The 27,842-nt window shown below is 41.0% G+C and overlaps 2 protein-coding genes across 4 annotated transcripts in view; both read left to right on the plus strand.

Annotated features, from left to right (window-relative positions):
* The window catches only part of FAM76A (family with sequence similarity 76 member A), a 28,236-nt gene extending 15,086 nt beyond the window's left edge, over positions 1-13,150 (plus strand). Inside the window, exons 6-9 of one of the 2 annotated variants that reach the window (XM_079924511.1) lie at positions 133-219; positions 7,394-7,529; positions 10,177-10,278; positions 10,807-13,148. In XM_079924511.1, the coding sequence (XP_079780637.1) occupies positions 133-219; positions 7,394-7,529; positions 10,177-10,278; positions 10,807-10,893 (412 nt within the window). In that variant the 3' untranslated portion in view covers positions 10,894-13,148. Of the gene's footprint in view, positions 1-132; positions 220-7,393; positions 7,530-10,176; positions 10,279-10,806 lie in introns of both variants that reach the window. The other variant, XM_079924512.1, reaches the window with a different exon arrangement.
* Positions 13,151-20,956: 7,806 nt separating this feature from the next.
* The window catches only part of STX12 (syntaxin 12), a 34,873-nt gene continuing 27,987 nt past the window's right edge, over positions 20,957-27,842 (plus strand). For both annotated transcript variants that reach the window (XM_079918764.1, XM_079918765.1), the window contains exon 1: positions 20,957-21,292. In XM_079918764.1, coding sequence (XP_079774890.1) covers positions 21,175-21,292 — 118 coding nt within the window. In that variant the 5' untranslated portion in view covers positions 20,957-21,174. The remainder of the gene's footprint in view (positions 21,293-27,842) is intronic.

The raw sequence follows: 27,842 nt of genomic DNA on the forward strand, positions 1-27,842 counted from the left end.
CTCTTGCATAGAATGGGTACAGTATTACATTGGTCCCATTTGACAAGACTTTCATTGTGATGTTTTATTAATCTTTGATTTCTAAAGTGTGTGTGTCTCTCTCTCTCTCTCCTTTTTTTTTGCCACTAAAAGTCAGAAAACACTTTCTACATCTTCAATTCAAAATGAAATCCCAAAGAAAAAATCCAAGTTTGAGTCGATCACAACCAATGGAGATAGGTAAGCCAATTCAAGTGTGTGTGCATGTTCCTGTTTGAAATGCATACACAGTTCCTGAAACAGGAATACATTTTAGGGTGTGTCATGGAGCTAGTCTGTGGTTGTCAATGAACTTCTCAGGTTCGCTACACTAGCCACTTGATATCTTATAAATAAACAGTACTGATATTTGTTTATAAATCTAATCTTGTCTAGAACATATAACTGGATTTCATAGCAATTGAATTCTGCAGTCCACAAATAACTTCCTCACACGAATTCAAAGAAGTCAATAGCTAGATGCTTTTTATTGTGATCTGTGCCTGTAGCCTCCTCCAGGCAGGGCAGGAGTTGGTCTCCAGAGGCAAAGCAGAGACAAGTTGGGATTTTTTTTTTTTTTGGCTGCACTGCACAGCTTGTGGGATCTTAGTTCCCCGACCAGGGATTGAATCTGGGCTACGGCAGTGAAAGCGCTGAGTCTTAACCACTGGACCGCCAGGGAATTCCCGACAAGTTGGAATTAAGGCAGTATTGCTCAGTCTGTGAGGGATAATCCATGCTTCCTTAGCATTAACAGAGATAGCCCAATGCAGATGCTGGCTCAGGAGAGAAGGAGATGTGTTTAAATATTTTTGTTTCATTTTAAGCCTTTCTAAATGCATTTTTATTCCTCACTTTCCCCTCTCCTTCTCAGTGATGCTTCGCTTACGAGCTACTTTCTCCTCATATCCAGGGTGCCCCAGCCATGTTGGTGCAGTGGGCGGCTTCTCAGCAGAGTCTTGGGGCCACCTGTTTTCCTGTTCCTCCAGGCCTGGGCATCCTGAAGTGAGACCACCTGACACACTGTTCCCTAAAATCCTTGGAATCATCTCCGTTCTGAAAACTTCCATTCTTGGTTCTCCCTCCCAGGCAGTGGTGGGTATGGGAGCAGACCAGCATATAGGCTTACCAGCGCTGAATTTTATTTATTTAGCTGGTTACACAGCGTCTATGAAGTTGGCTTTTTCATTAACTTGATTTGAGACTCTGCAAGCTGTCTTCTTAATGCTAGTATTAGTGACTTTAAACTTCTTGAATTGATCCTTCTAGAAATGTTTAATTTAGATATTCTGATTACATAGGGGAAGGAACCATAAAGACCATCTTTCTGGTCAGCTTTATTGTTTATTCTCTGAGCAGCTAGTTTGACCATTCTGAAGAAAATAGATGTGGCACTGATTGTCCCATCACCTCTGCCAGGATTCATGATCCTGTAAAAACTACTTTTTAAAAGAGTGAACCATTCTGAATGCCCTGCTTTATAAAGGCCTAAGCCAAGACCTACAGCCTTTAGATTCATCATTTCTGTTTTGTGCTATTTGTGACGCAGGCTATGTTTGAATGACCCAGAAAAGCTCATTTAGTTTAACTTTTAGTTTAACCAACAGTCCTTAAAGTTTGCCTTCTATTAGCTCATTTTGTTCTTGAGATACTGCCACTATTCTTTCTGACTATTGTTATGGATACACCAAGCCAAAGACTTAAACTTTCTGCTCTGTTTTATTGCATCCGGTTACCAGCAATGATTGTTTTCCTCAAGTAGGATGCCGATCCTTAACTTAGGTCTGTAGTCTTTCATAATGTCCTCTGGGAAAGATCTTTAAAAATAATTTTTCCTTTAAATGTACATGGTAATTAAAAAAATAACTTATCCTAATAACCTGAAAATTTGGAAAAAAATTTTCTGCTGCCAAAAAAATTATTTTCATATACAAGTTCCATTTGAATGTTCCTGTATTAGCAATCTTAACAATCTATTCCACTTGTTTACATTTCTGTCTTTTAAAAGTTCATATACAAGGTAAATTACATTTTTCCTTTTCTTTTTACTTTTTGTGTTTTTTTCCCTTGCTTTTCCTTCACTTAGAAAACATTCTGACAAGACTTTTTTTTAACAGTCCTTTTTTTAATGTCATGCAAACCAAAAATTTTTTCCTGAGTATCCATTTTGAATTCAGTTCTGTAGTAAATGTTACCGGTTTTGTTTCCTAACTATCTATTGTGACTGCCTCCCAGTTTTTAATTAATCACAATCCACTTTGCTTGTCCCACTCTTAAAATATCCATATACTTTTTATTTTACTACAGTAAAGTTGCTTTACAATGTTGTATTAGTTTCTGCTGTACAGCAGAGTGAATCAGCCACACGTAAGATACATATACTTTTAAATTTATGCTTTTATTCTTTCATTTTTATCCCTTCATGTCTTCTGCAGGTTGCTCTCTAACAGTTTTCCATTGACCTTTCTATACTACCATATTCTCCTCTTTTTTTTTTTTTGGCCGTGCTGCACGGCATTTGGGATCTTAGTTCCCCAACCAGGGATCAAACCCGCGCCCCCTGCAGTGGAAGTGTGGAGTTGTAACCACTGGACCATCAGGGAAGTCCTCTTTTTTATTTTTTAAATATCGAGGAATATTTGATTATTTTTTCTCGTCTTTTTCTTTTTTTTTTTTTTGCGGTACGCGGGCCTCTCACTGTCGTGGGCTCTCCCGTTGCGGAGCACAGGCTCCGGACGCGCAGGCTCAGCGGCCATGGCTCACGGGCCTAGCCGCTCCGTGGCATGTGGGATCTTCCTGCACCGGGGCACGAACCCGTGTTCCCTGCATCGGACTCTCAACCACTGCGCCACCAGGGAAGCCCTCTTCTTTTTCTTTATTCATTAGCCTTCCATATCATAGAGAACCCATTACTTTAGGGGTTTTTTTTAAAAAATAAAACCATTCTTCTCATGGTTTTATACTTATAAAATGCCTTAGTCTTTTTATTTTTTAGTATCCTATAAAATTCACAGCCTCCATCTCAATATTTTATAGTTTGTCAAAACTGTAACGGAAACTCTTCAATTTGAAGAAAATCGGAGTTCATTTCTAGCTTTCCTTCCCTGAGAAATGCACTTTTTGATCATATTTGTTTATTGTTCTATGGGCAGTAAAAGCAGTGGGTGGCCTCCAGGCACACCTTGTGGTTTATTGTTTCTAAAGGACATTCTTTTCCTTTCCTTATAGTTTTATTTTATTCTCCCTCTGAAATATGCCTGAAAGATCAGACTTACTCTGTGTGGCCTTTGAGGACAGACCCAGGACTAATGGATGGGACTGATAGGGAGGCAGGTTTTGGCTCAACCTGAGGAAAGGTGTTCTCTTAAGCTTTTGGAAAAGACAAGAAGATTCCTGGAGAAATAGTGAGTTCCCTGTCTTTGGAGGTATTTAGAAAGAGACTGGATTTGATTTTCTGCCTTGGTAACCTATTATCTTTTTTCATTTTGATACCCAGCAGTTCTTATTAATCAGGAGTTACAGAGTTAGAGAGGTCAGGACCTAACACAAGAAAGACACAACTAGTTTTGTCAACGATCTATTGGTATAGGAAGACTCCTTCCTCAAGAAGCAGGTAGAGCCAAAGCAATCTTGAGAATGAAGAACAAAGTTGGAGGTGTCATGCTTTCTGATTTCAAACTGTACTACAAATCTGCAGTAATCAAAACAGTATGGGATTGGCACAAAAACAGACACATGGACTGATGGAACAGAATAGAGAGCCCAGAAATAAACCCACACTTATATGAGCAATTAATCTACAACAAAAGAGGCAAGAATATACAGTGGGGAAAAGACAGCCTTTTCACTAAATGGTGTTGGGAAAATTAGACAGCTACATGCAGAAGAATCAAACTGGACTACTTTCTCACACTACTTACAAAAATAACTCAAAATAGATTAAAGACTTAAATGTAAGACCTGAAAGCATTAAACTCCTAGAAGAAAACATTGACAGTATGCTCTTTGACATTGGTCTTAGCAATGTTTTTTGGATATGTATCCTCAGGCAAGGGAAACAAAAGCAAAAGTAAACAAATAGGACTACCTCAGACTGAAAAGCTTTTGCACAATGAAGGAAACTATCCATAAGGTGAAAAGGCAACCCACTGAATGGGAGAAGATATTTGCAAACGATATATCCGATAAGGGGTTAATATCCAAAATGTGCAAAAAAATCATATATCTCAACATCAAAAAAGCAAACAGTTCTATTTAAAAATGGGCAGAGGGGACTTCCCTGGTGGTGCACTGGTTAAGAATCAGCCTGGCAATGCAGGGGACATGGGTTCAAGCCCTGGTCTAGGAAGATCCCACATGCTGTGGAGCAACTAAGCCCGTGCACAACTACTGAACCTGCACTCTAGAGCCCGCGAGCCACAGCTACTGAGCCCGTGTGCCACAACTACTGAAGCCCGCCCGCCACAGAGCCTGTGCTCCACAACAAGAAAAGCCACCGCAATGAGAAGCCCACGCACCGCAACTAAGAGTAGCCCCCGCTTGACACAACTAGAGAAAGCCCGCACGCAGCAACGAAGACCCAATGCAGCTATAAATAAATGAAGTTTATCAAAAAAAATAAAATGGGCCAAGGACCTGAATAGATGTTTTTCCAAAGAAGACATACAGATGGCCTACAGTCACATGAAAAAATGTTCAACATCACTAATCATCAGGGAAATGCAAATCAAAACCACAATGAGATACCACCTCACACCTGTCAGAATGGCTATCAAAAAGACAACAAACAACAAGCGTTGATGAGGATGTGGAGAAAATAGAACCTTGTGCACTGTTGGTGGGATTGTAAGTTGGTGTAGCCACTAGTATGGAGGTTCCTCAAAGAATTAAAAATAGTACTGCCGTATGATCCAGCAATTTCACTTCTAAGTATTTATCCAAAGAAAACAAAAATACTAATTCAAAAAGATAGGGCTTCCCTGGTGGCGCAGTGGTTGAGAGTCCGCCTGCCGATGCAGGGGACACAGGTTCGTGCCCCGGTCCGGGAAGATCCCACATGCCGCGGAGCGGCTGGGCCCGTGAGCCATGGCCGCTGAGCCTGCGCGTCCGGAGCCTGTGCTCCGCAACGGGAGAGGCCACAACAGTGAGAGGCCCGCGTACCGCAAAACAAAAACAAAAACAACAAAAAGATATATAGACCCCAATGTTCATTGTAGCATTAGTTACAATAGCCAAAATAATGAAAGCAACCTAAGTGACCATTAATGGACAAGTGGATAAAGAAGCTATGATGTGTGTGTGTGTGTGTGTGTGTGTGTATGTATACACACACATACACACACACACACACACACACACACACAGTGGAATATTACTCATCCATAAAAAATGAAATCTTGCTGTTTGCAACAACATGGATGGATCTAGAGGGTATTATGCTAAATGAAATAAGTTGGAGAAAGACCAGTACTGCATGATCTCACGTATATGTGAATCTAAAAAACAAACAAAGCAAAATAAAAACATGCTCATAGGTACAGAGAACAAACAGGTAGTTGTCAGAAGGGTGGGGGTAGGGGATGGGCAAAATAGGTTGAAGGAGATTAAGAGGTATAGACCTCCAGTTATATAATCAGTAAGTCATGGAGATGTAATATACAGCATAAAGAATATGGTCAATAATATAATAATGTTATATGGGGACAGATGTTTACTAGACTTCCGGTGATCATGATATATGCAAATGTCAAATCATTATGTATGAAACTAACATAATATTGTACGTCAACTATATTTCAGTTTAAAAAAAAGAAGAAGCAGGTAGAGCAGAGTATTAGGAGCTGTGAGGACAAGAAGAAGTTATTTATACTAGCCCATTACTCTATTTCATTTGTTGCTCTGCTTATGGGTTTACCTAGATTCTGTTGGGTTGAGGGAAGACAGTCCCTTGGTGAGCATGAAAACCGGTGGAGACAATGATGGGTCCTTTCAATATTTTCTCCTGCATGCCTTGTTTTATTATTTTACATTTACTTTTTGTTACCCAGTAATTCTGCATGTTTATCAGTTAGAAAAGCAGTGATCCATTCTTCCTCTGACATTCTTCTCATATGCTTCGTGTAGACAGAGGGGGAACATTCTTATCAATGGAGTGTGTCTTCCCATTCTAGCCATAGAAATGTTTGACTTGGTAACTATGAGGAAGTTTGTCCAGTGGTTCACCTTGTTATTTGGAGTTTCTACCTGTGTAGAGAATTATTAGTTATTAGATGTTGTTTAAGATGTAGGAAAGAACCAACAGCAGGGGGTATCTAGAGTAGTTGCTATATTGATATAGGGAGTTGGGAATCAGCATTGCAGTATCTGTTAGGAGAAACAGGTTTGTGTTTTACTTTAAAGGTTGCCCTGGGAAAAGTAAAGAGCTTCCTTTGGGAAGTCTGTAGAGAAGGGCAGGATTTGACTCTCTTGGCCGTGATTCCTTAACTTGTTTGGGTCTAAGACACCTCTGACCAGCCTTAGAAAGCTATGGATCCTCACCCTAGAAACCATCCATTGTATGTATACATAGAATTGTACATACAATTTCAGAGCTTTACAGATTCCCTGAACGTGTCCTGGTTACTCTACTAAAAGGATGGAGTTCACCTGGCACTTTGACAGAGTGTAGTGCTCAGAGACTATTACTGGGAGGAATCTGTTGAAAACCCCAGGTTGTGGTGTGGCTTTGCAGTTTGCCACCTCTTTGTTCTTTTCCTAACTAAATATTGCAGAATTCTTGATATTGGAAGTGACAATGAATAGGCCAGTTGTAGTGGGGGAAGTTGGCTTCTTTCCTATTAATTTCATCTTCTTTCTATCACTTTTTAAAAAAGACTGACTGCTCCTGGGGCAGAACACAGCAGCTGCACCACATCGTGGGCTTTGGAGCAGAAAACAAAGAGTCAAAAACTCTATGGGTAGCTTTAAAGAAAAACGCATGAACTTACAATTGATAATTTATCCAGATTCTAGGGAAATTATCTAATCACAAAAAAATTATGACTCTCACCCATAAATAATCGGAGATCTTCAGTGAACCTGGAACAGAATATCCTTGGCTGTTGTGAGAAGGCATTTATTTTAGTCCTGAATGTGAGCAAAGATGCTGCAGGAATGCTGTGGGTTGTGGCTTTGGTTGGTATAATTATCTGATGGCTACCTTACCTGTGCAGTTTAGCAAATACTCTCAAGTCAGGTGTGTATTTTGCTTAATGCTGGGAATTCACGTAGTTGCTCCTGCTCTTGCACTTGCAGTCAAGTGGCCTACGATGTGTACTCAGGTAGAAAAAAGTTTATCAATCCAACTGATTTTCTCCCCCTCCATTTTTCCACTCAGCTTTTCCCCAGACCTGGCTCTGGACTCACCAGGCACTGACCACTTTGTCATCATTGCCCAACTGAAGGAAGAAGTAGCCACTCTAAAGAAGATGCTGCATCAAAAGGATCAAATGATTTTAGAGAAAGAGAAGAAGGTACTGTTTAGTTAGTGCTTCCCAGGTCAGAATGAGACAGGCGGGTAAGATATGTGGTGCAGGGCATGATGCTGTTTTTTTGGTTTTGTTTTTTATAAATTTATTTATTTATCTTTGGCTGCGTTGGGTCTTCGTTGCTGTGCACGGGCTTTCTCTAGTTGCGGTGAGCGGGGGCTACTCTTTGTTGCGGTACATGGGCTTCTCATTGCAGTGGCTTCTCTCCTGTTGTGCGGTTTCTCTCTTGCACCTGGGCTTCAGTAGTTGTGGCATATGGACTCAGTAGTTGTGGCTCGCAGGCTCTAGAACGCAGGCTCTCAGTATTCGTGGCGCATGGGCTTAGTTGCTCCGTGGCATGTGGGATCTTCCCGGACCAGGGCTCGAACCTGTGTCCCCTGCATTGGCAGGCGGATTCTTAACCACTGTGCCACCAGGGAAGTCCCGAAAGTTGATTTTTCTTTCTTGCATTTGGAGGAAGCTTCCACTTCTAAGGGAGGACCGATGTTGACCAAGCTTACAGAGATGATGTGTAAAACTATAATGTCTGCCTCTTAATTCACAACTATAATGTCTGCCTCTTAATATAACAGAGTACTACTCTTTTCAGCATAAGCTGTCTAGGAAGCTTGTAATCAGAGGGTGCTGAATGAGCACGGAGTTGGGACAAGAGGAAGTAGTTACATAATTGGAATTTTTAGTGCTCTCAGGCTAGGAGAACCTGATGCCTCCGTCTCTATTATTGGGATGGCTGTGTCCAGGGGACAGTAATACTCAAAATATGTGGACCAGGTCTCTCTCCTCCCTGGACAGTGTTCAGGTAGGCCTTCCTCTGTAACTGCATCACTTTGTTTCTATTGCTGATAACTCCCTTCCTGAGTGACCTACTCTTTGAGCTCATTAATATCTTCAGTAAAGCCTTACTCTGGTCTAAGAGCCATCTCCCCCTCTTGCGGGGAATTTTTTATGTCCTTGTTCTGATTCATATCTATTGTTTCTTATTTTCAGATTGTTAGAGAATATCTCATTTTTGCCTTAATATTTTAATAACAATAAAAATAATAGCTAACTTTTTTGGAGGCTTACTGTGTGCCTGACGCCATTCTAAGTGCTTATATATATTAACTCATTTATCCCCATAACAACACTTGGAGGTAGGAATTATTATTTTCATCATTTCATAGATAAACAGTACCTTCAGTATTTTTCCCCTTAGGGTTCCAGTCCCTTCCTCTAGCTCTGTTTTCTTCCGGAGGCTGTTATGTTGTTTTGCACTGTGTTCGGAATGCTATGATTCATTCTGAATGGCTAACAAAGACATTTATAATGTTAAAATCTTTACGTGCATTCTTTGCATCTGATTTCTACCTCATCTTACAGATGAGGAAGTGGACCCAAGAGGATTAAACGACCAAATTAAATGTCCGAATCACACAGCTGATAAATGACAGAACAAAGGAATGAACCCAAATCTTCCTGACCCTACTGTGCTGTGTTTCTACTCTGCCAGTAAGGTGGAGATTCATGGGAAGAGACCAATGTTCTTTCCAATTTACTACATGACTGTCAGATGAAAGCAGACCCAAGTATATTTTCTTCATGAACTAGATCAGAATGACACATAAAAGGATTTTTGCAAAATAGAGACAAAATGAACACTTGTTTCTAATGCTTTGCAATTGCGGGATCTTAGTTCCCTCACCAGGGATTGAACCTGGACCAGGGCAGTGAAAGCGCTGAGTCCTAACCACTGGACCGCCAGGGAATTCCCACAAAGTTAAGGTTTTAGAAAGAGCAAAAACAAGTAGTAGATTAGTTCCCATAACTTTCAGGATCAAGGTCACACTCTTTGGTTGGAACACAGGCTCTTCCACATCATGCCTGCCTATCAGTAGCCTCATCTCCTGACACTGTCATCAGTCATTTGAACACGCTCTCAATTATCTCGCACTCTGCCTGTGCCCATACTGTTCCCTTTGCTCGGATGGCCTTTTCCTTACCTCATCTGCCAGTTGCTGCTTGTACCTCAAAACTCAGCTCATACATCACTTCTCTGATTTAGATACCTCTTCTGTGTGTTCCTTGAATAGCATAGTCAATAGAAGGCCTGGAGTTTGAATTCTAGCTCTGCTACTTGCTAACATGTATGATCTTGGCCACTTTACTTAACCTTTTCTAAGGCTTTGATGTTCCCATCTATAAAATGGGAAGAGTAACATTACTGTCCCACAGGGTTGTCATAGGATTGAATGAAATAATATAATCAAACAGTTTGCCTGGAACAAGGTAAAAATTCAGTAAATGGCAGCAGCTGTTATTCTCATGGCTTCTCTCAAACTGTCAGTCATATTTGTTATAATCGCTGATTTATTTGGAGGTATTTGAAAGATTATTGCATATATTAAATACATGAAATATCTAAAACCTTCTAGTAAGTGGTTCAGTATCAAACATGCTATTTCAGGATTTTGTGTAATTTTCAGGAAATCATTAGAAAGAATAGGATACACAGTTCCCTGGCTTTGATTTAGGTATGAATCTTTAGGAGAGCCCTGGATTTCATTAATTTGGGGGACCATTTAGCACTCTGGTACCAAAACATTTCTCATTGCACAGAGATTTCTTCTGGTCACTCTGCCTTTTTTTCCCTCAGATCACAGAGCTGAAGGCTGATTTTCAATACCAAGAATCTCAGATGAGAGCCAAAATGAACCAGATGGAGAAAACCCACAAAGAAGTTACAGAACAATTGCAGGTGACTCTTCCTATTTAATATGGTAACTCTGGTTTATTTAGCTGATGGTATTTTAAGTGGTCATCTCTTAGATTTCTTTTTTCTCAGAGAATTGACAAATCACATTAATCCACCTTATAGATGTCTTTTAATATTTTCTCTTGGATGTGTTCTGATCTTTTTCTCTCAAAAACAGTGGAATTAATAAATGTATTCTTTGATTTTTGGGTAAACCAGATGTGATTCCAGATGTCTGAATTGTAAATTCTGTTTATCCAGCACATTAAGGCACTCCACGGTTCGTTTGTGTTGCATAAAGCATCCTTTTGTGATAGTGGATCCCAGGAGATTGAAGTACACTGATTAATCTCCAGCAAATACTTTCTTCCCTCTGAACCAAACCCTAGAGCTTTCTGTTGTTTTCTGCCTCTAGAATTTGTTCACCTCTTCCTGACCTCTGCATTGTCTCCCTTAGCATCTGCATGAAAAACATAGCCTATCCTGCTAAAACGTCTTGTGTGCACTGATTTTTTTTTTTTTTTTTAAAAGGCCAAAAACCGAGAGCTCCTGAAGCAGGCAGCTGCCTTGTCCAAGAGCAAGAAGTCAGAGAAGTCAGGAGCTATAACCTCTCCATGAGAGACCACAAGGACGCTCCTGGCAATAGCAATGGATTCCTGGGTTAGGGTGGCAACGTAGCTGTTCTCTGGGAATTGCAAGCTTTCTTAAGAAATCTCTATTTTACTATAGTTATCCTTCTTTGTGCGATTGCAGTGAGGCTGAGTGGAAACACCTGGTTTGTGCTATATTATGACTGCATGCTTGAATGTTTGGGGTTTCAGGCTCTCTCTCTCTCTCTCCCCCACTCTCTCTCACTCTCCCTCACTCCCCTCTCTACCCCCAACCCTCCTCTCAGTACTACTGTCTCTCTGTCTGTCTCTATTTTGTTACTTTTTTATGTGTGTGTGGTGTTCACTGCTCAGTGTTATGTGCAGAATGGTTTGGTTTTTTTTGTTTGGTCCATCATGGCATCCTGCCATACCCATGAGCAAATAGTTGGCATTAATTACATATCACTGCCACCCTCTGAACTTTGAAAACTGCCACCTTAAGACTTGGTACAGTGGAAGAGAATTTTTCTCTCCAGTAAACCTTTTGCTTCAGGGTATACTCTTGGGTTTTTTTCCAGGTGTATTATGTACTTTGTACTATGTATAGCCAGAGTTTTATTTATTTTTTAAAAAAAGAAACTTTTTCTTGATAAAGGAGTAATGGTAGCCTAGCGTGTTCTTCTTGTAAAAGTGATGCCTCTTAAAAAAAAGTCCTACTCTCTAGCGTTTAGTAAAAGAATCAGATCTTTTCTTTCTTGTTACCTTGGAGTCTTAAAAACTGATTGCTAAGGTGAAACAATTCAATATATAAGTATGGAGTTAAGTGCCTTTTGGAGGATTTCTTGGAAGACCATGTAAGAAGATACTTAAGGGAGGTAGCAAAGATTTGGGCAGTCTGTCTTTCTAAGTAAAGGCAGAAAGAAGGGTTGTCCAGGTTGTACTGGACACTTCTCTCCCCCACCCCTTTCTTGATTGTTTTACGTGACTGATTTTAAATTCTCACACTGCCACCTCTTTTTTAAAAAATGCCCTTTACTTATATCAGTTGTCATACTGGGCCATTTTCAGGTAACTTTTTTTTTTACATGATTCAAAATGGGATAATACTCAGACTACAGAGCATTTTGGAGGTTAGTATGAGCTGCTCAAGTATGGACTGTAAGTCCTGGGAGAATGATATCACTGTACCTTTTCCCCACTCCTCCTCACCCACCCCAGCCTGTACACTCCCTGCCTTTAATGGAAATGTGTTGAAAACAGCTGCTTCTCAAAAGCAGCTTGGCCGCAGCCTGAACTGTGTCCTGTTTTCCCTTCTTGACCCAATAGGCACATGGATTCTCTTTTCCAGGTGAGAGGATAGATTTGCATTTCTAGCTGTACTCTCAGGTCCTCTAGATGATGTTTGTGAAAGGAACTAGAGATGTGTAGTGTGCCATGAAACAGTAAAACCAGCTACCTTGGAATCATTGATGCAGGGGGTGGTACTAGAGTTAGAGGTAATCATAAGGGCAGATGACATTTGTACCTCAGTCTACCAAAAGTGTAGCAGTAAGTTTAACTTGCTAGGCATTTCCTAGGAGCAAATGCTTCTAATCTGTGAGCATTCTCACAAGTGGAGCCATGCACATAATTGGACAGAGATGTGGCAATGAGTGGCTTCCTTCTGGTAAGAGGAACAATGGACCATGTTACTTATCTATCACTCTAGTAGAGGATGTAATTTTCCCTTCTAAGCAAGGGAAATGGCGTGCTAAACAGTTTTGTAACTTTTTGAATGAGAAACTTTTAGGTAAAGATAAACTGTCAGATAATATTTTCAGCTGCATTTACATTGACTATGGGGAAAAGATTGTGAAAATAGTTACAGTCATTTTTTTTTTTTAATTTTAAAGACTTGAGAAATTCTGTTACGTGAAGTGACAATGTAAAAACACATTTAGTTTTATACTAAATCTTTTTTTAAGGTCTTGGCATTTAATATAAAGCAAATCCACACATTTTCTAACTTTCCACAAGTTCCAAAAAGGGAAGGAAGAAACCTCAGTCTTGAAATTTTGGTTTTTAAAAATCATGACACTGTTTTACCGTGAAATTGAGTAGCTAACTTTTGGTAACACCTTTTGTTTATTTGTATGTTTGTAATAATGGACCTTTTAAAACACAGGAATGTTTTGGTTTGTACAGACTTTGAAAAATGTGTGTTAATAAAAATTCATATTGACTTAAGTATAATTGTTTCTTTTTTCATTTCTTGCTGGTTCACCAATAGACATATCTCATAATCCCCTTCAACCTAGAAAAGAGTCAGTTTGTCTTGCTTGTAGAATTTAAACAATTAAAAACCTAACAGTGCTAATAGGGAGTTTTGTGTCCATAAAATCATTCTCTTTCTTCTTTGAGTTTATTTATTCAGTTTAAGTGCTTGCTTTGTTATAAGCACTGGTAGGCAATGAGGATACAGCAGTGAAGATAATTGACAAAGTTACTCTCCTCATGAGGCTCCCATTTAATGGAATATTGGACTACACCATTGTTCCTTGATTTTATATTTACCATTATTACTCAAAATTAATACGGGATGAATCTTTATAAGGTATGAGTGAAAGGTTTTTGAGATGTCATCTCAAGGAGGAAATGTATTGGTTTGAAACATTGGTGCTAGTAGGTTTCTAAATAACAGGTGCCTTTCAGACATTATTACTGTCACATCCTGGTCATTCTGTTCTATAGGTGCAATGACAACTTACTTTCTCTAAATAAAGATAGTTTTATAGGTGCTATGGTCTGAATGTTTATTGCCCCTCTCCTCTCTGCCAGATTCATATGTTGAGATCCTAACGCTTAGAGATGGTAGTGTTAGGAGGTGAGGACTTTAGGAGGGGGCTTAGGTTCTGCCCTCATGAATGGGATTAGTGCCCTCATAAAGGATGCTCCAAATAAATCCCTTGCCCCTTCTACCATATGCCAGCTATGAATCTGGAAGAGGGCCCTCATCAGAATGCTGACCCCTTGATCTTGAACCTCCCAGCTGCCAGAAATGTGAAAAATAAATTTCTGTTGTTTATAAGCTACCCAGTCTGTGATATGTTGTTATAGCAGCCCAAACAGACTACAACAGTAGGTTATGTTTATGACCGCATTTATTGTGTGAATTACCTTAATTTACCCATTTACACAGCCGTATGAACGGCTGTAGGGGAAGGATATAGTATAAACAGAGAAAGATATCTAGTTCTTCAGGAAGTTCTTCAACCACTCTAACTAACCTTAAAAGCAACTTAGCAGGATTTTGGTTGCATCCTTTTCAGTTTAAGACCGTATGTTACCTGCAGTATAGCTATCTTCAGCTAACGGTCAGTTCGAGGATTTGGGGGGAGGGGCCATTTTCGGGAAGGTCCAAACTGTCAGGACCTACAGAGTGTTGTGGTTATTATTCCTGCATAACAAATTACCCCCAAATTTAGGTGTTTTGTTTTTGTTTTGTTTTTTGGCTGTGCCGGGGGCTTGCGGGATCTTAGCTCCCTGACCAAGGCAGTGAAAGCACTGAGTCCTAACCACTGGACCGCCAGGGAACTCCCCAAAATTTAGTGTTTGAAAACAACCATTTTAATATGCCCACAAACTCTGTTGATCAAGAATTTGGACAGGGCACTGTGGGGACGACTGGTCTTTGTTCTTTAATGTCTGGGTCCTCAGCTGGGAAGATTCAAAAGCTGAAGGAAACTTATTGGAACTGAAATCATCTCTCTGAAGGCTCTTCTTACTTGTGTATCTAGTGCCTGGACTGAGATGACAAAGTCTAGTAATGCTGACTGAAGCACCTATGTAGGGCTCCTCCATATATACCTTGCCTTCTCCAGCATGATGGGCTCAAGGTAATCAGACTTCTTCCATGGTGGATCAAGACTCCAAGCACAAGTGGACAAATCTGAAGCTGTGTTTCATCATCTGACCTGTCCTCAGAAGTCACATTACCTCACTTCTGCAGCATTTTATTGGTCAAAGCAGTCAGGAGTCCATCCAGGCTCAAGGGGAGGGGACATAGATCCCTTCTCTTGATGAGAAGGTGACAAAGTAGAAGAGCATGTGTGATGGAAGCTACTGTGGAGGCTATTTTAAAAAATATAATCTGCCAGACTTCCCTGGTGGTGCAGTGGTTAAGAATGCGCCTGCCAATGCAGGGGACACGGGTTCGAGCCCTGGTCTGGGAAGATCCCACATGCCGCGGAGCAACTAAGCCTGTGTGCCACAACTACTGAGCCTGCTCTCTAGAGCCCGCGAGCCACAACTACTGAGCCTATGTTCCACAACTACTGAAGCCCGTGTGCCTAGAGCCTGAGCTCCGGAACAAGAGAAGCCACCACAATGAGAAGGCCACGCACCACAGCGAAGAGAAGCCCCTGGTCGCTGCAACTAGAGAAAGCCTGCACACAGCAACAAAGACCCAACGCAACCAAAAATAAGTAAATAAATTTTTTAAAAAATTACTGACACTATTCAATGTGGAATGGGACTACCCATGTGCATTCATATCAGGAGGCGGAACCACTGGGGTCCATCTTGGAGACTGGCTACCACATTGACCTTTGACCAATAAGATTGATTAACAACTATGTGAATCTCTGGATTTTGAAGGCAGGAATGACAGTTGGCATTTGGGGGAAAGGAGTTCATATTTCTTAGTTATGACTGGAGTCAAATAACCACTTTGCCTGCCAGTGCTTGTCAGGCTGTCACTGAAGCAGATTATCAACTCTACTTGAAAAGTGAGACTGTGTCAGGCTGTGGTTAGCTCTAAAGTCAGACTGCCTGTGTGTGAGTTCTATCTCTGCTTAGGGTTGTTGTGAGGATTAAATAATGTATGTAGAAGTCTCTAAAACAGTGCTTGGCACATAGTAGGCACTCGATTTTTCAAGCTATTATTATCACAGAATCTACATTTTCTGTTTCTTGAGAGAGAAAACAGTGACAAAATAGAGTGAACATATATGTTCACTTTTTTAAAATTTATTTTATTTATTTTTACTTTTTTGGCTGCATTGGGTCTTCGTTGCAGCGCACGGGCCTTCTCCAGTTGCGGCAAGCGGGGGCTACTCTTCGTTGCAGTGCGCAGTCTTCTCATTGCGGCGGCTTCTCTTGTCGCGGAGCATGGGCTCTAGGTGCGCGGGCTCAGTAGTTGTGGCTCACGGGCCTAGCTCCATGGCATGTGGGATCCTCTCAGACCAGGGCTTGAACCCGTGTCCCCTGCATTGGCAGGCGGACTCCCAACCACTGCGCCACCAGGGAAGCCCTGTTCACTTGTTTTTTGTTTCCAAAGTTACTTTATCTCCAGATCACTTTATCCCCAGATTCACGCAAGACACAACTTTTATATCTTTTTTTCAACTCCACATTACCCACCTCATGCGTGCCACTTCATTACACTGATCCTTAGAGTGCCATTTTTCTTTACGTTTAATAAGATATAACTTGCATATGGTAAAATTTATCCTTCTCAGTGTATAGATCAAAAAGATTTTGATGGATGTATGCAGTCGTGTAGTCACCACAATCAAGACATGGAACATTTCCATCAGCACGAAAACTTCCCTTGTGCCCCTTGGCAGTCAGTTCCCTCCCCCAGCTCCAGCCCCTGGCAACCATTAATCTGATTTCTATCCTTATAGCCTTGCCTCTTCCAGAATGTCATATAAATGGAATCAAACAGTATGTAGACTTTCATGTCTGACTTCTTTCATTTAGCATATGCGTTTGAGATTCATCCACGTTGTTTCACGTCCCAGTAAATTTATTCCGTGTTTCAGTAGTTTGTTCCTTCTTATAGCTGAAAAGTTTTCCATTGATAGATGTACCACAATTTGTTTATCTATTCAGCAGCTGACGGATATTTGAGTTATTTCTAATTTTTGGTTACTATGAATAAAGCTAACACATTTGCATATACATCTTTATATGAACATGTGCTTTCATTTCTCTTGGGTAAATACCTGGCAGTGGGATTGCTGGATTGCGTGATAAATTTATGTTTAATTTTCTGAGAAACTGACAAACTTTTCCAAGTGGTTGTACAAGTTTGCATTCTCACTGGCAATATATGATGAGTGCTAATTTTAACACAGTCTTCTTTGCAAACTTCTTTGAATTTCTCCACTGACTCTTCCCTACGTTTCCCAGAAAGCTTGTTATATTGGTGATAATGATACTTTATTTTTAAAATATGAGATGTATTTACTGAAGTGTAGCATATATACAGAAGAGGACACACATCACAAATGTATGACTTGATGAATTTTCACAAAGTAAACACAGTTATATAATCACCATCCGGATCAAGAAAGACTGCTACCAGCACCCTAGCCCATCTCATGTGCCCATTCCTAGTCACTCCCTCTCTTCCTCAAAACTGAGAGTTCCATGGTGGCCTAATGCTTAGGATTCCAGGTTTTCATTGCCGTGGCCCGGGTTCAATCCCTGGTCGGGGGACTGAGATCCTGTATAGCTGCACAGTAAGGCAAAAAACCAAACAAAACCAAAAAACTAACTACATGCTACTCTGAATTTTAATAATATAGATTCATCTTGCTGGTTTTGAACCTAATAAATATGGGATAATACAGAGTGTACTCATCTTTGTCTGCTTCTTTTGCTAGACGTTATGTTGGACAAGGTCACCCACATTGCTCACATAGCAGTGGGCCATGAATTTTCATGCTCTATGATACTACAATTTATCCATCCTACTGTCGATGTACATTTGGGCTGTTTCCAGTTTGGAACTTGTGAAAATAAATGCTGCTCTGGCCATCTTCATAATAGCTTCGAACTGGAAACTATCCAAATGCCCATAAATAAGAGAATGGATAATCAAATTGTAGTAAGATCATATGATAAAATACTACTCAGCAATAAAGACCAAACCACTGACATATGCAATATCATGGATAAATCTCAAAAACATTATGTTAATTGAAATAAGCCAACACTAAAGAATACATAACGTATGATCTCTTCTTGATGGAGCCTGAGAATAGGCAAAACTAATCTGTAATGATAAAAATCAGACAGTGATTTCTGGGGATGAGGAGAATTGATTAGAAAGGAACACAGCCTGGACTTCCCTGGTGGCGCAGTGGTTAAGAATCCAACTGCCAATGCAGGGGACACGGGGTCGAGCCCTGGTCCGGGAAGATCCCATATGCCGCGGAGCAACTAAGCCCGTGTGCCACAACTACTGAGCCTGCTCTCTAGAGCCCGCGAGCCACAACTACTGAGCCCATGTGCCACAACTACTGAAGCCTGCGCACCTAGAGCCCATGCTCCACAACAAGAGAAGCCACTGCAATGAGAAGCCTGTGCACTGCGACGAAGAGTAGCTCCTGCTCGCTGCAACTAGAGAAGCCTGCGTGCAGCAACGAAGACCCAACAGAGCCAAAAATAAATAAATTTAAATAAATAAATAAAAATAAAAAAGACATTGGTGACTTACAAAAGAAAAGCATCTCTTAAAAGAAAAAAAAGAAAGGAACACAGCCTGAGGAAACTTCCTTGGGTAACAGTGAAAGTGTTTTATTTCTCAGTTTGGATGGTTGTCACGTGGGTATATACAAATGTCAAAATTCATTGAAATGAACACTTAATACCTGTGTACTCTATTGTGTGTTAATTATGATGAAATAAAAATTAATACAGAGAAATGCTGCTTAGTCGTAAAAAATGCTGTCATGAACTTTCTGATACTTGGTTTTTGGAACACATATGGATGCACATCTGTTGAGTATACAGGTAGGAGTAGAATTGCTGGGTCATAGAATATGTATGAATCATGGCTCTGCAATTTAATAGCTGGATGACATTGGGCAAGTGCCCAGAACCTCTAGAGAACACCAGTTTCCTTATCTGTTACCAAGGAGCTAATCTCACCTTGATGGGTTCGAACCATGAAAACTGTTTTTGTCAGTTAGCAAAAAGACATAATGCTGAGAAACCTCATTTTCTAAAAGCACTGCTTTTTCAGAAAATTTGCTATTTGAAATATCAGTAAGAACGGAATATTCCACTCTCGCCTGGAGGATCTGAGTAACTTTGACACAGAGAAGCAGCCTCAATTTCCAACCCAGGTGCAGAGCTTCAGATAAGGGGTTTCCAGATACAGCATTCCACATTTATCTTCACGGGGTAGTTTCCAAGGAAACAGGATTCTGAATCTTCTTGTTAGCTCAGGCCTGACGATAATCCCTTTACACATAGCCTGGTGTGCTTTGAGGCTATCAAAAACACTGCTTCTTTTAAATTTTACCTACACTCCATCTTTCCAAATCCTGGAATAATTCTCTCTCTCCTGTGCTTGGTGAGATACCCCATGATTCCTCTGGTGTGTAGTCCCCCTTGCAGCAGTAAGTTAATAAACCTAACTTTGTCAGACCATATAAAGATAAAGCCACTTTATCAGATGGGCTTTATCTTGGGTATTACCAATAACTTCGTAAAATGTGTTCACATTACCTGGATGGACATTAAGAAATGATAGTTATTTTTTATTATTCATGTATAAATTCAATATATGTTCATTTGACATCTAGTATTTGCGAGGCACAAATGTATTGCTATGAGAGATAGCACAAGATAGCCATGGCACAGATGGAAAACCACTTTTTATTTTAGCTGGAGAAAGAAACCAACAATAACAACCACCACTATGTTTTCAATCCTAGGAGAAAAATACCTTTACTGAACTTCACTTTAAATAGAATCAAATGTAAATGAAAACATTCTCAAGACTATTTTATAGGTAAAAAAGTACAATGTACACGATTTACTATAAGATAGGACATAAAACTATGGATTCTAAGAAATCGTATGGTTTTAATAACCAGAATGAGAGGACCCAAATGTCGTCTGACCTTTTCTAAAGAGAAAAAATTGCTCTTATAAACGCTCCAACGAAAAATAGAGACAGCATTGCTTACAAAAGCTCTAAGGCTGAATGCAGGCTCATTCACCCATTTAGGGTCCCCTCCTACACAGGCAAGCAGCTTCCTCTCTTGGTCATTCCCCAGAGATTGCAAAGCAGACTGGAGTGAAGTGGGGTGGAGAATACAGGAAACAAACACTGCCAGTTCCCCTTCACTTCTCTCTATCTTGATCTCCTCCCAAAGCAAAATCCTACTCTTGTCTTTCCATCTAACATACGCTCACAAAATGCAGTCTTCTATGGGAACATTGAGGTCATACACTCCAAATTACTTAAGAGAATGATTTTAAAAATTTGACAGTCTAGTTCTCCAAGAAATCCTGGTTTGGGATATAGATGAAGAAGTTATTTGGGAGGGATTTAGATGGAGAATGAATTTGGTAATATGAGAATGCGTTTTAGGGACATAGCAAGATGACAATACAATTAGCTTAGTGTTTGGGTTTTGCAGTCAAATCTCAGAAAAACAAATTAACCTCTATGGTCTTAACTTTCTCAACTGTAAAAGGGAAAATAATAATGCTTGCTCTGTCGAGTTACTTTACTTCAACATTAAAAAAAATCGATTGTCCGTTATCTAGTCTGAAGGTAAAAATATAGTTAGAACATCGTCCCTTGCTGTGAAAGAGCTTATGAACAACTGAATTGCAGTGAGGGGATCACAAATAATACGTGCTCAAGAAATCTTATTATTATCATTTTATTGTTTAGACTAGAAGAGGGGTGGAGGGAGAAATGAAAGTAATTTGTAAACCATAAAAGTGCACTCCGATAAAGATGTAAAAAAATAATAATAGTAAAAAAAAGTGCTCCACAAATCCTAACAAAGCCCTAGAGGATGGAAGCAGAGTGAGGAATTTCAGGAGTTTGGTTACGGATCTGGGTTTCAAGGCTGTCGAATTCTCCATATTTGGGCCTGAATGCTCAGAATAGAACAGAATAGGATGTTAGGGCTGAGATCATCTGGTACAATTTTATGCTAATCGAAAAATTCTTGCCTTCTGTCACCGTGCCCTGGCGATAAACAACACCGCCACCTCAGATTCTCCAATCCGAGCCCCAATGGTATGATGTCATCGCCCCGCCCCGCATCCCCAAGCTCCAGGGCGTCACGTCTCTAAGCTACCGTGCCTACACCAGTTCCAGAGGCGCCTGCGCAATGTGGGGGAGCCAGGGCGGACGTGTGCGCGCTGCGAGGGGGCGGGGCTAGCGCTCACGCAGCTTTAGCCCCTTCCCCGCCCTTTCTCTTCCCGGTTTCCCTGTCAGCCTGCTGGTCGGGTCTGGCGGCTGCTTCCGGTAGGAGCGCGGTGCAGGGCGAGTCGGTCTCGGCTCCTCGTCATGTCCTACGGTCCCTTAGATATGTACCGGAACCCGGGGGCCTCGGGGCCCCCGCTCCGGGACTTCAACAGCATCATCCAGACGTGCAGCGGCAACATCCAGCGGATCAGCCAAGCCAGTGAGCCGGGGTACCGGGCTGGAGGGCGGGGGCCGTCCCGGGGACAGGCCCGGGTGAGGCTGCCGGGACGCGGAGCCCGGCTAGGGCTACGGCCAGGGCCACACCTGAGGCCGTCTTGGGTGCTCTACTCTGGGTACGGCGGGCTGCTATCCCCGAGTCTGCCAGGCCCAGGCACCCCGAGGGTCCGGAGCCCCAGCTGCAGCTCGAGTTTCTTAGGAGTTCTGCTCTTACCGTGTTGGGGCCAAGACAGCAGTCCTGACAGCCGCAGGGTGGGAGGGTGTGTGTGTGTGTCCCCTCCAGGCAGTGAATGAGTCGACTGGCTCCAGTGGTCAGCCTAGTTTTTCCTGTCATCTGCCTCCCTCCACCCACCTCTCTTTCCTCTTTGGCCAGCTTGGATCGGGAGCTGTTTACTGGTTTAGACTTTACATTCTGCTGAGCTTCTGGCTTCTTGGAAGTCAGAACCTTTCAATTAAGGGAAGTGGAGAGTGCATGTGTTTTGGTGACTTTAATACAGTTCTTCCTGTAAGGAATTTGGAAATCAGATACAATGACTTGGATTCGAGGGGTGAGATGACTTCTACTTTAATAAAGAGAATTCACCAAAAACATTTTAGTTTACATTCTTTTGTCTTTTGTAGCAAAAGATTTGCATATATTTTTGGATTTCAAGCCAATGAGGCTTTTGTTTTCCTTCCCCACCTAGTTACTCTTTTGAACAAGCATGATACACAGAGAAGCTCAGGGACATGGCCACAATCACATAGCAAGTAAGACATGGTAGAGGTGGTGGTGGATTTCAGAATGTCATTGCTTGTCTTAAAACTCCCTCCCCACCATTAGGGTCTGAATGATACTATAGTTGAATGAGTCAAATACACGTTATTCCTTGTGCCTGAAAATTAGCTCAGAGCCTTATAAACAGGAGGTCAGCAGCAGCAACTACTTGGAAAGAATGGTATCATGATCCTTGTTGTTTATTATTGTGTTTTTGTGAGCTTGGCTGTACCCTGTTAATAGGTACAACTAGTTGGTCCTGAATTACAATTATGTTCTATATTTTAAAGAACAATCTATCACTTAGCTTTTAAATTTAAATATATAATGAGAGAGGGAAGTTTCTGATGGAAAGCGTTTGAATCTGGGCACTTTGGAAGTGGAAAGAAGAATATGTGGTCTGTTAAATCCAGAAATTTGAAACAAAAATTAATGTGACCACTGGTTAGAAAGTATAGTACTTTGTGTTCCAGTTTCCTTTGTGAGGGAGCTGTAATACAGGTTAGATCAGAATATTCTGGTTCAATACTGAAAGTTTCTTATTGAGACCAAATATAATTTTAATGTCTATTTGTGAAATTTTCATTCTGCATGTATTTGAGTATGAGGCATGTAGTATGTATAGGAACTGACACGGATTCCTTCAACAGGGAACCTGTGGCGTACATAATGACTGAAAGCGATCGCTACTATAGAAGAGATATAATAAAATTATAGATATTCAGGAGAGAAAGACACCTTTTTCACTTGGGAGAGGCCAGGGAAATGCATTATTGGCATTTGAGCTAGGTCTGGAAAGATGGTGGAAAGTATTTGAACTTTCGAGAGTAAAGAAGGGAAGAGCATTCCAGGAGGGAATAAAATGAACAAGGCATGGTAGTGGGAAAGCATGTGGTGTGTATAGAAAAGTAGAGTGATTTAATCTGGCTAGACTGGTGGAGTCCAGAAAGTAGTGGAAAATAGGATTGGAAAGGTAAGTTGGGGCCCAAACATGAAGTGCTTTAAGTGCTACACTAAGGGGGTTTGGATATAATTCTTTAGAAATGTGTAAATTGAGTTGGAAGGGAGAGAGACTGGAATCAGAGACACCAGTTAGGATCTGAAAATGAAAAGAAGGAAAGGATAGGAGAGGTGTCTGGTGATAGAATTGTTAAGGTTTAGCTGTTGATTAGGCATCAGGCTCAAGGGATAGTTGGATTCATTTCATTAATAACATTAATAGCTAACATTTGAGTACATACTGTATGCCAGGCAATATAAGTGCTTTACATGCATTCTCTTAATTTTGTAACAAACCTGTGAAGTAATTACCAATATTATTTCTTTTTACGGGTTAGGAAACAGGCTGAGAAAGGTTAAATAATTACCCAGCTTACAAATGGCAATACCTAAATTTGAAACCAGATCTGTCTCTTATGACCAGCATTCAGCCTTTTTATAATTTTTAATTAATATTACAGTTTTATAACAGTTAACACTTCAAGTTACAAGTGACTTTTCTTTCTTTTTTTTTTTACTCTTCATAGGAAGCTATGGGGAATACCTGAGGCTGTGGAACTTTCTCTTCTTGTGGTGTGTCTGCCTCTCCTGCTAGATTGTTAGTTCCTTTGAAGAAATGGGACATGACTTATTCATCTTTATATTTCTAGTACTTATCTCAGACCCAAGTATGTGTTAGATTCATTCATTCACTGTTCAACAAATATTCTATGAGCACCTGCTGAGCACTGGGGCTGGAGTGATGAGCAGGACAGACAAAACCCTGCCCTGATTGTGTGTATGTGTGTGTGTTTGTGTATGTGTACGTATACACACATATGCATACATGCACATATATAAACAATATTGAGAAATAATAAGTGCTATGAAGAAAAAAATAAGGGGACAGAGAGTGAGGAGAGCAAGAGGGTGGGTGTGCTATTTTATATTTTTACATCAGTTGGTCAAGGAAGGCCTCTCTGAGGGGGTGATGTTTGAGTAGACACCTGAATGAAGTGAGGGAGGGAACCTCGTGAGTAGCTGGGGGAAGGCATCCTAGGCAGAGAGAATAGCAGGAGCGAAGACCTCAGTGCTTTCAAGAATAGCAAGGAGACTAGTGTGGCTGGACTGCAGTTAGAGAAGGGGAGCGTAGTAGGAAAAGAGGCCAGGGAGGTAGCCAGGGATCATATCATTTAGGGTCTTGATGCTTAGTAAATTGTATTTAGTAGATTTGAATGAACGAGGTTTCTCTACCATCTTGGAACTCTTCCTGACTCATTTACCTTGTGCTGTGTGGTTCCTACCACATCTTATGACCCTAGTCAGTGTGAGTTGGAATTCTCCCCTTGGGATTGTTTACTGAGGCACTGGGAATTTGAAATTGGTAGGGTGACATTGCTTCTACCCACTTATCAGGCTGGTGCCCATCCCCCAGACGTGGCCAGCATACCTAAGTATACAGTCTGAATGTGACCTCCCAGACATATGCCCACATCCATAAAGTCCTGCAAGGACCTGTATCTATTGAAAATTTGAGAGAATAGCTATTCTTTTTTTCTCAACTGTGGGTTTTTTCACATACGTGGGTTTGGAATTGCTGAGCATATCAGCCTGAAATACGGCAGGCCACTGCATGGGTTGTTATAGGTACAGCTAAGGTTGACTGCCTGGTACAAGGGGTTGTTACCAGTATGTGTGGGCTACAGAAGAAAACTGCTTGACTCTGTCTATTGTGAAACAAAGGGTCTGGGCAAGTATTGCTGAGGCAGATATAAGGAAATAACCTTAACAGGCGCCAAGTTATCTCTGAAGAGATTTAAAGAACATCATTTCTGTTCTTTAACGTTGCTAATTTTTTTAAAAAATTTATTTATTTATTTATTTTTGGCTGTGTTGGATCTTCGTTGCTGCGCGCGGGCTTTCTCTAGTTGCGGCGAGCGGGGGCTACTCTTCGTTGCTGTGTGCAGGCTTCTTATTGTGGTGGCTTCTCTTGTTGCGGAGCACAGGCTCTGGCGTGCGGGCTTCAGTAGTTGTGGCACGCGGGCTCAGTAGTTGTGGCTCACGGGCTCTAGAGCGCAGGCTCAGTAGTTGTGGTGCATGGGCTTAGTTGCTCTGCAGCATGTGGGATCTTCCTGGACCAGGGCTTGAACCGATGTTCCCGGCATTGGCAGGTGGATTCATAACCACTGCACCACCAGGGAAGCCCAACGTTGCTAATTTATTGATATGGTTCTGTTTACTAAAAAGATGAAAAGCAGTTGAACTTTTAAAACTGATTATCGTGTGCAATCCTCTGGGTTGTTCTTTCAGAGTTATTTTCATATTGGCCCCTTGCTCTTTATTTCATTGTCCTCCTCATAAGTCTTCATGATCTCAGCCTCTGTCGTCCAGCAGCATAGTCTCAGTGTCTCTGTTCCCATTCTAGTTCATCCTGATAAGGCTATCAGCAGTTTGTCTAAAGTCCTGTTTTCATTATACCACTCACCTCCTCAAGAGCCTATGGCTCTTGTCTCTGTTGTCTGCTGTATCAGATCTTAACATTCCACCTTGCTTTCACTGTCTCTGTCATCTTAACCCAAATTAGCCATATTTTCTACTTCTCTTTGTTACAGGCAGGCTGTTTTTCTTAACATCCCTAAACACGGGGTTTTGCTGCAAGTTTTTGCTCTTTCTGTTCCTCCTTTCTTTAATCTTTCCCTATCTCACTAGCTACCTAAATTATAAAAATGCTTTGAGTTGCGCTTAAATCCTGCCCCTTGTAACTAAGCCTTCCTTTGCTTTTGAAAGAGTGAAGTCAGGAAGAGCCTGCGTCTTAAGCTCAGTAGATCTGTGACTGAGTCCTTGCTCCTCTGTGTTGTACTGTTCACCTTGGGCAGGCTAGTTCCCCTTTCTGTCTGTTACCCCATATGTAAAATGAATGGTGTTGTTAAAGTGGGATGTTTGAAAGTGCCTAGTCTAGTGCCCGGTACATAGTAGACATTCAGTAAATGGTGATATCATTGGTTGAGCCCCCTGCTCCACTATAGTTTAGTAGTTAAGTGAGCAGGCTCAGGAGTCAGACTGCCTGGGTTTGAGTCCTAGATCTGCTTCTTACTAACTATGTAAACATATTGCTGTACCTCTCTATTTCACAGCTTCCTCATCTATAAGATGGAGTTAGTGATAGACTCTACTTCACAGGATTGTGAGAATTAAGTGAGGTAATTTATATAAAGTGCTTAAAGCAGTGCCTGCAACATTGTTTAAGAAATGTTAGCTATCATTTTGGTTTTTTCCTTTGAACTTGCAAGCTTAGCACTTACTTTATTCTGTAGTCTTTAATTCATGCTTTTTGACCTTGTTATTCCAACTGAGAGATTACTATTAGTTTTGCTGTGGGGATAGTGATCACACATTGTACAGCTGTCTTTAACTTCAGTGCCTGGCACAGCAGTGGATATGTAGTTAGCATTCGATATGTACTTAATTGATTTTATCATTGCTAAGTACATTTTTCTTGGTCTCGAGTTTGATAATAATAGCTATCCTTAATTGAGTTCTTTTAAGTGCCAGACGTGTTATAAATTTAGCTTCATATTATCTTAGGTCATCCTCACAACAACCATATGAGGGTTCTCTTGTTTTTCCCATTTTTTAGGTGAGGAAACTGAGGCACAGGGGAATAGAAACTTTTGCTAGGAAGTGGTGGAACCAGGAATAGCACACAGCAGTCTTAACTGAGAGTCTGTGCTCCTAACGAGTTCGTGTCCTGTCATGGGTATGGTAAATAGAAGATTATACCTTTGAGGTTTAGTATTCATGTTCAGTTTAGTTTAGAGCTTTACTATTGTAGTATAGTGGCTACTTTTTTTTTTTAGTTGTTTTAATTTTTTAGCTGCATTGGGTCTTCGTTGCTGTGCGCGGGCTTTCCCTAGTTGAGGTGAGCAGGGGCTACTCTTTGTTGCGGTGCGCGGGCTTCTCGTTGCTGTGGCTTCTGTTGTTGCGAAGCACGGGCTGTAGGCGCATGGCTTCAGTAGTGCGGCACACGAGCTCAGTAGTTGTGGCACGTGGGCTCAGTAGTTGTGGCTCGTGGGCTCTAGAGTGCAGGCTTAGTAGTTGTGGCACACAGGCTTAGTTGCTCTGTGGCATGTGGGATCTTCCTGGACCAGGGTTCGAACCCATGTCACCTGTTTTGGCAGGCGGATTCTTTTTTGTTGTTGTTGTTGCTAGAAATCTCTCCTGTCTTAGGAAGTTGACAGAGAGATGCTACTTTTTTTTTTCTTGAATTTTATTTACTTATTTATACAGCAGGTTCTTATTAGTTATCCATTTTATACATATTAGTGTATATATGTCAATCCCAATCTCCCAATTCATCACACCACCACCCCGTGGCAGGCGGATTCTTAACCCCTGCGCCACCAGTGAAGTCCTATAGTGGCTACTTTTAAAAAGTCAGGTCATTTTCATCGTAGCTTTGCAAAAGCAGTGCAAACCTAATTTTCAAAGACACTGAGATGACTTCATTGTAATAATGACCACATAGGCTATCACTTTCTCATTTAATGTAAATATTGCTCTTTCTTTTTTTTCTTTTCTTTTTTTTTTTTTAATGCTCTTTCTTTGAATTTATATTTGCTTGTTTAATATACTGAATTAGAGCATTCGAGTCTCTCAGATGAAGAAATTTTTACCTGTATGGTAGTTGCTTTTGATATGACTAGACGTTGATTTGGATTAAGGTTCATTTGGAGATTCACATTCTGCCTATATCAGCTAAAAGCACACGAAGAGTGTTCAGTTTAGAGTAGTTCCTAGT

Source organism: Stenella coeruleoalba, assembly GCF_951394435.1.
Source record: "Stenella coeruleoalba genome assembly, chromosome: 1".
Lineage (NCBI taxonomy): Eukaryota > Metazoa > Chordata > Mammalia > Artiodactyla > Delphinidae > Stenella > Stenella coeruleoalba.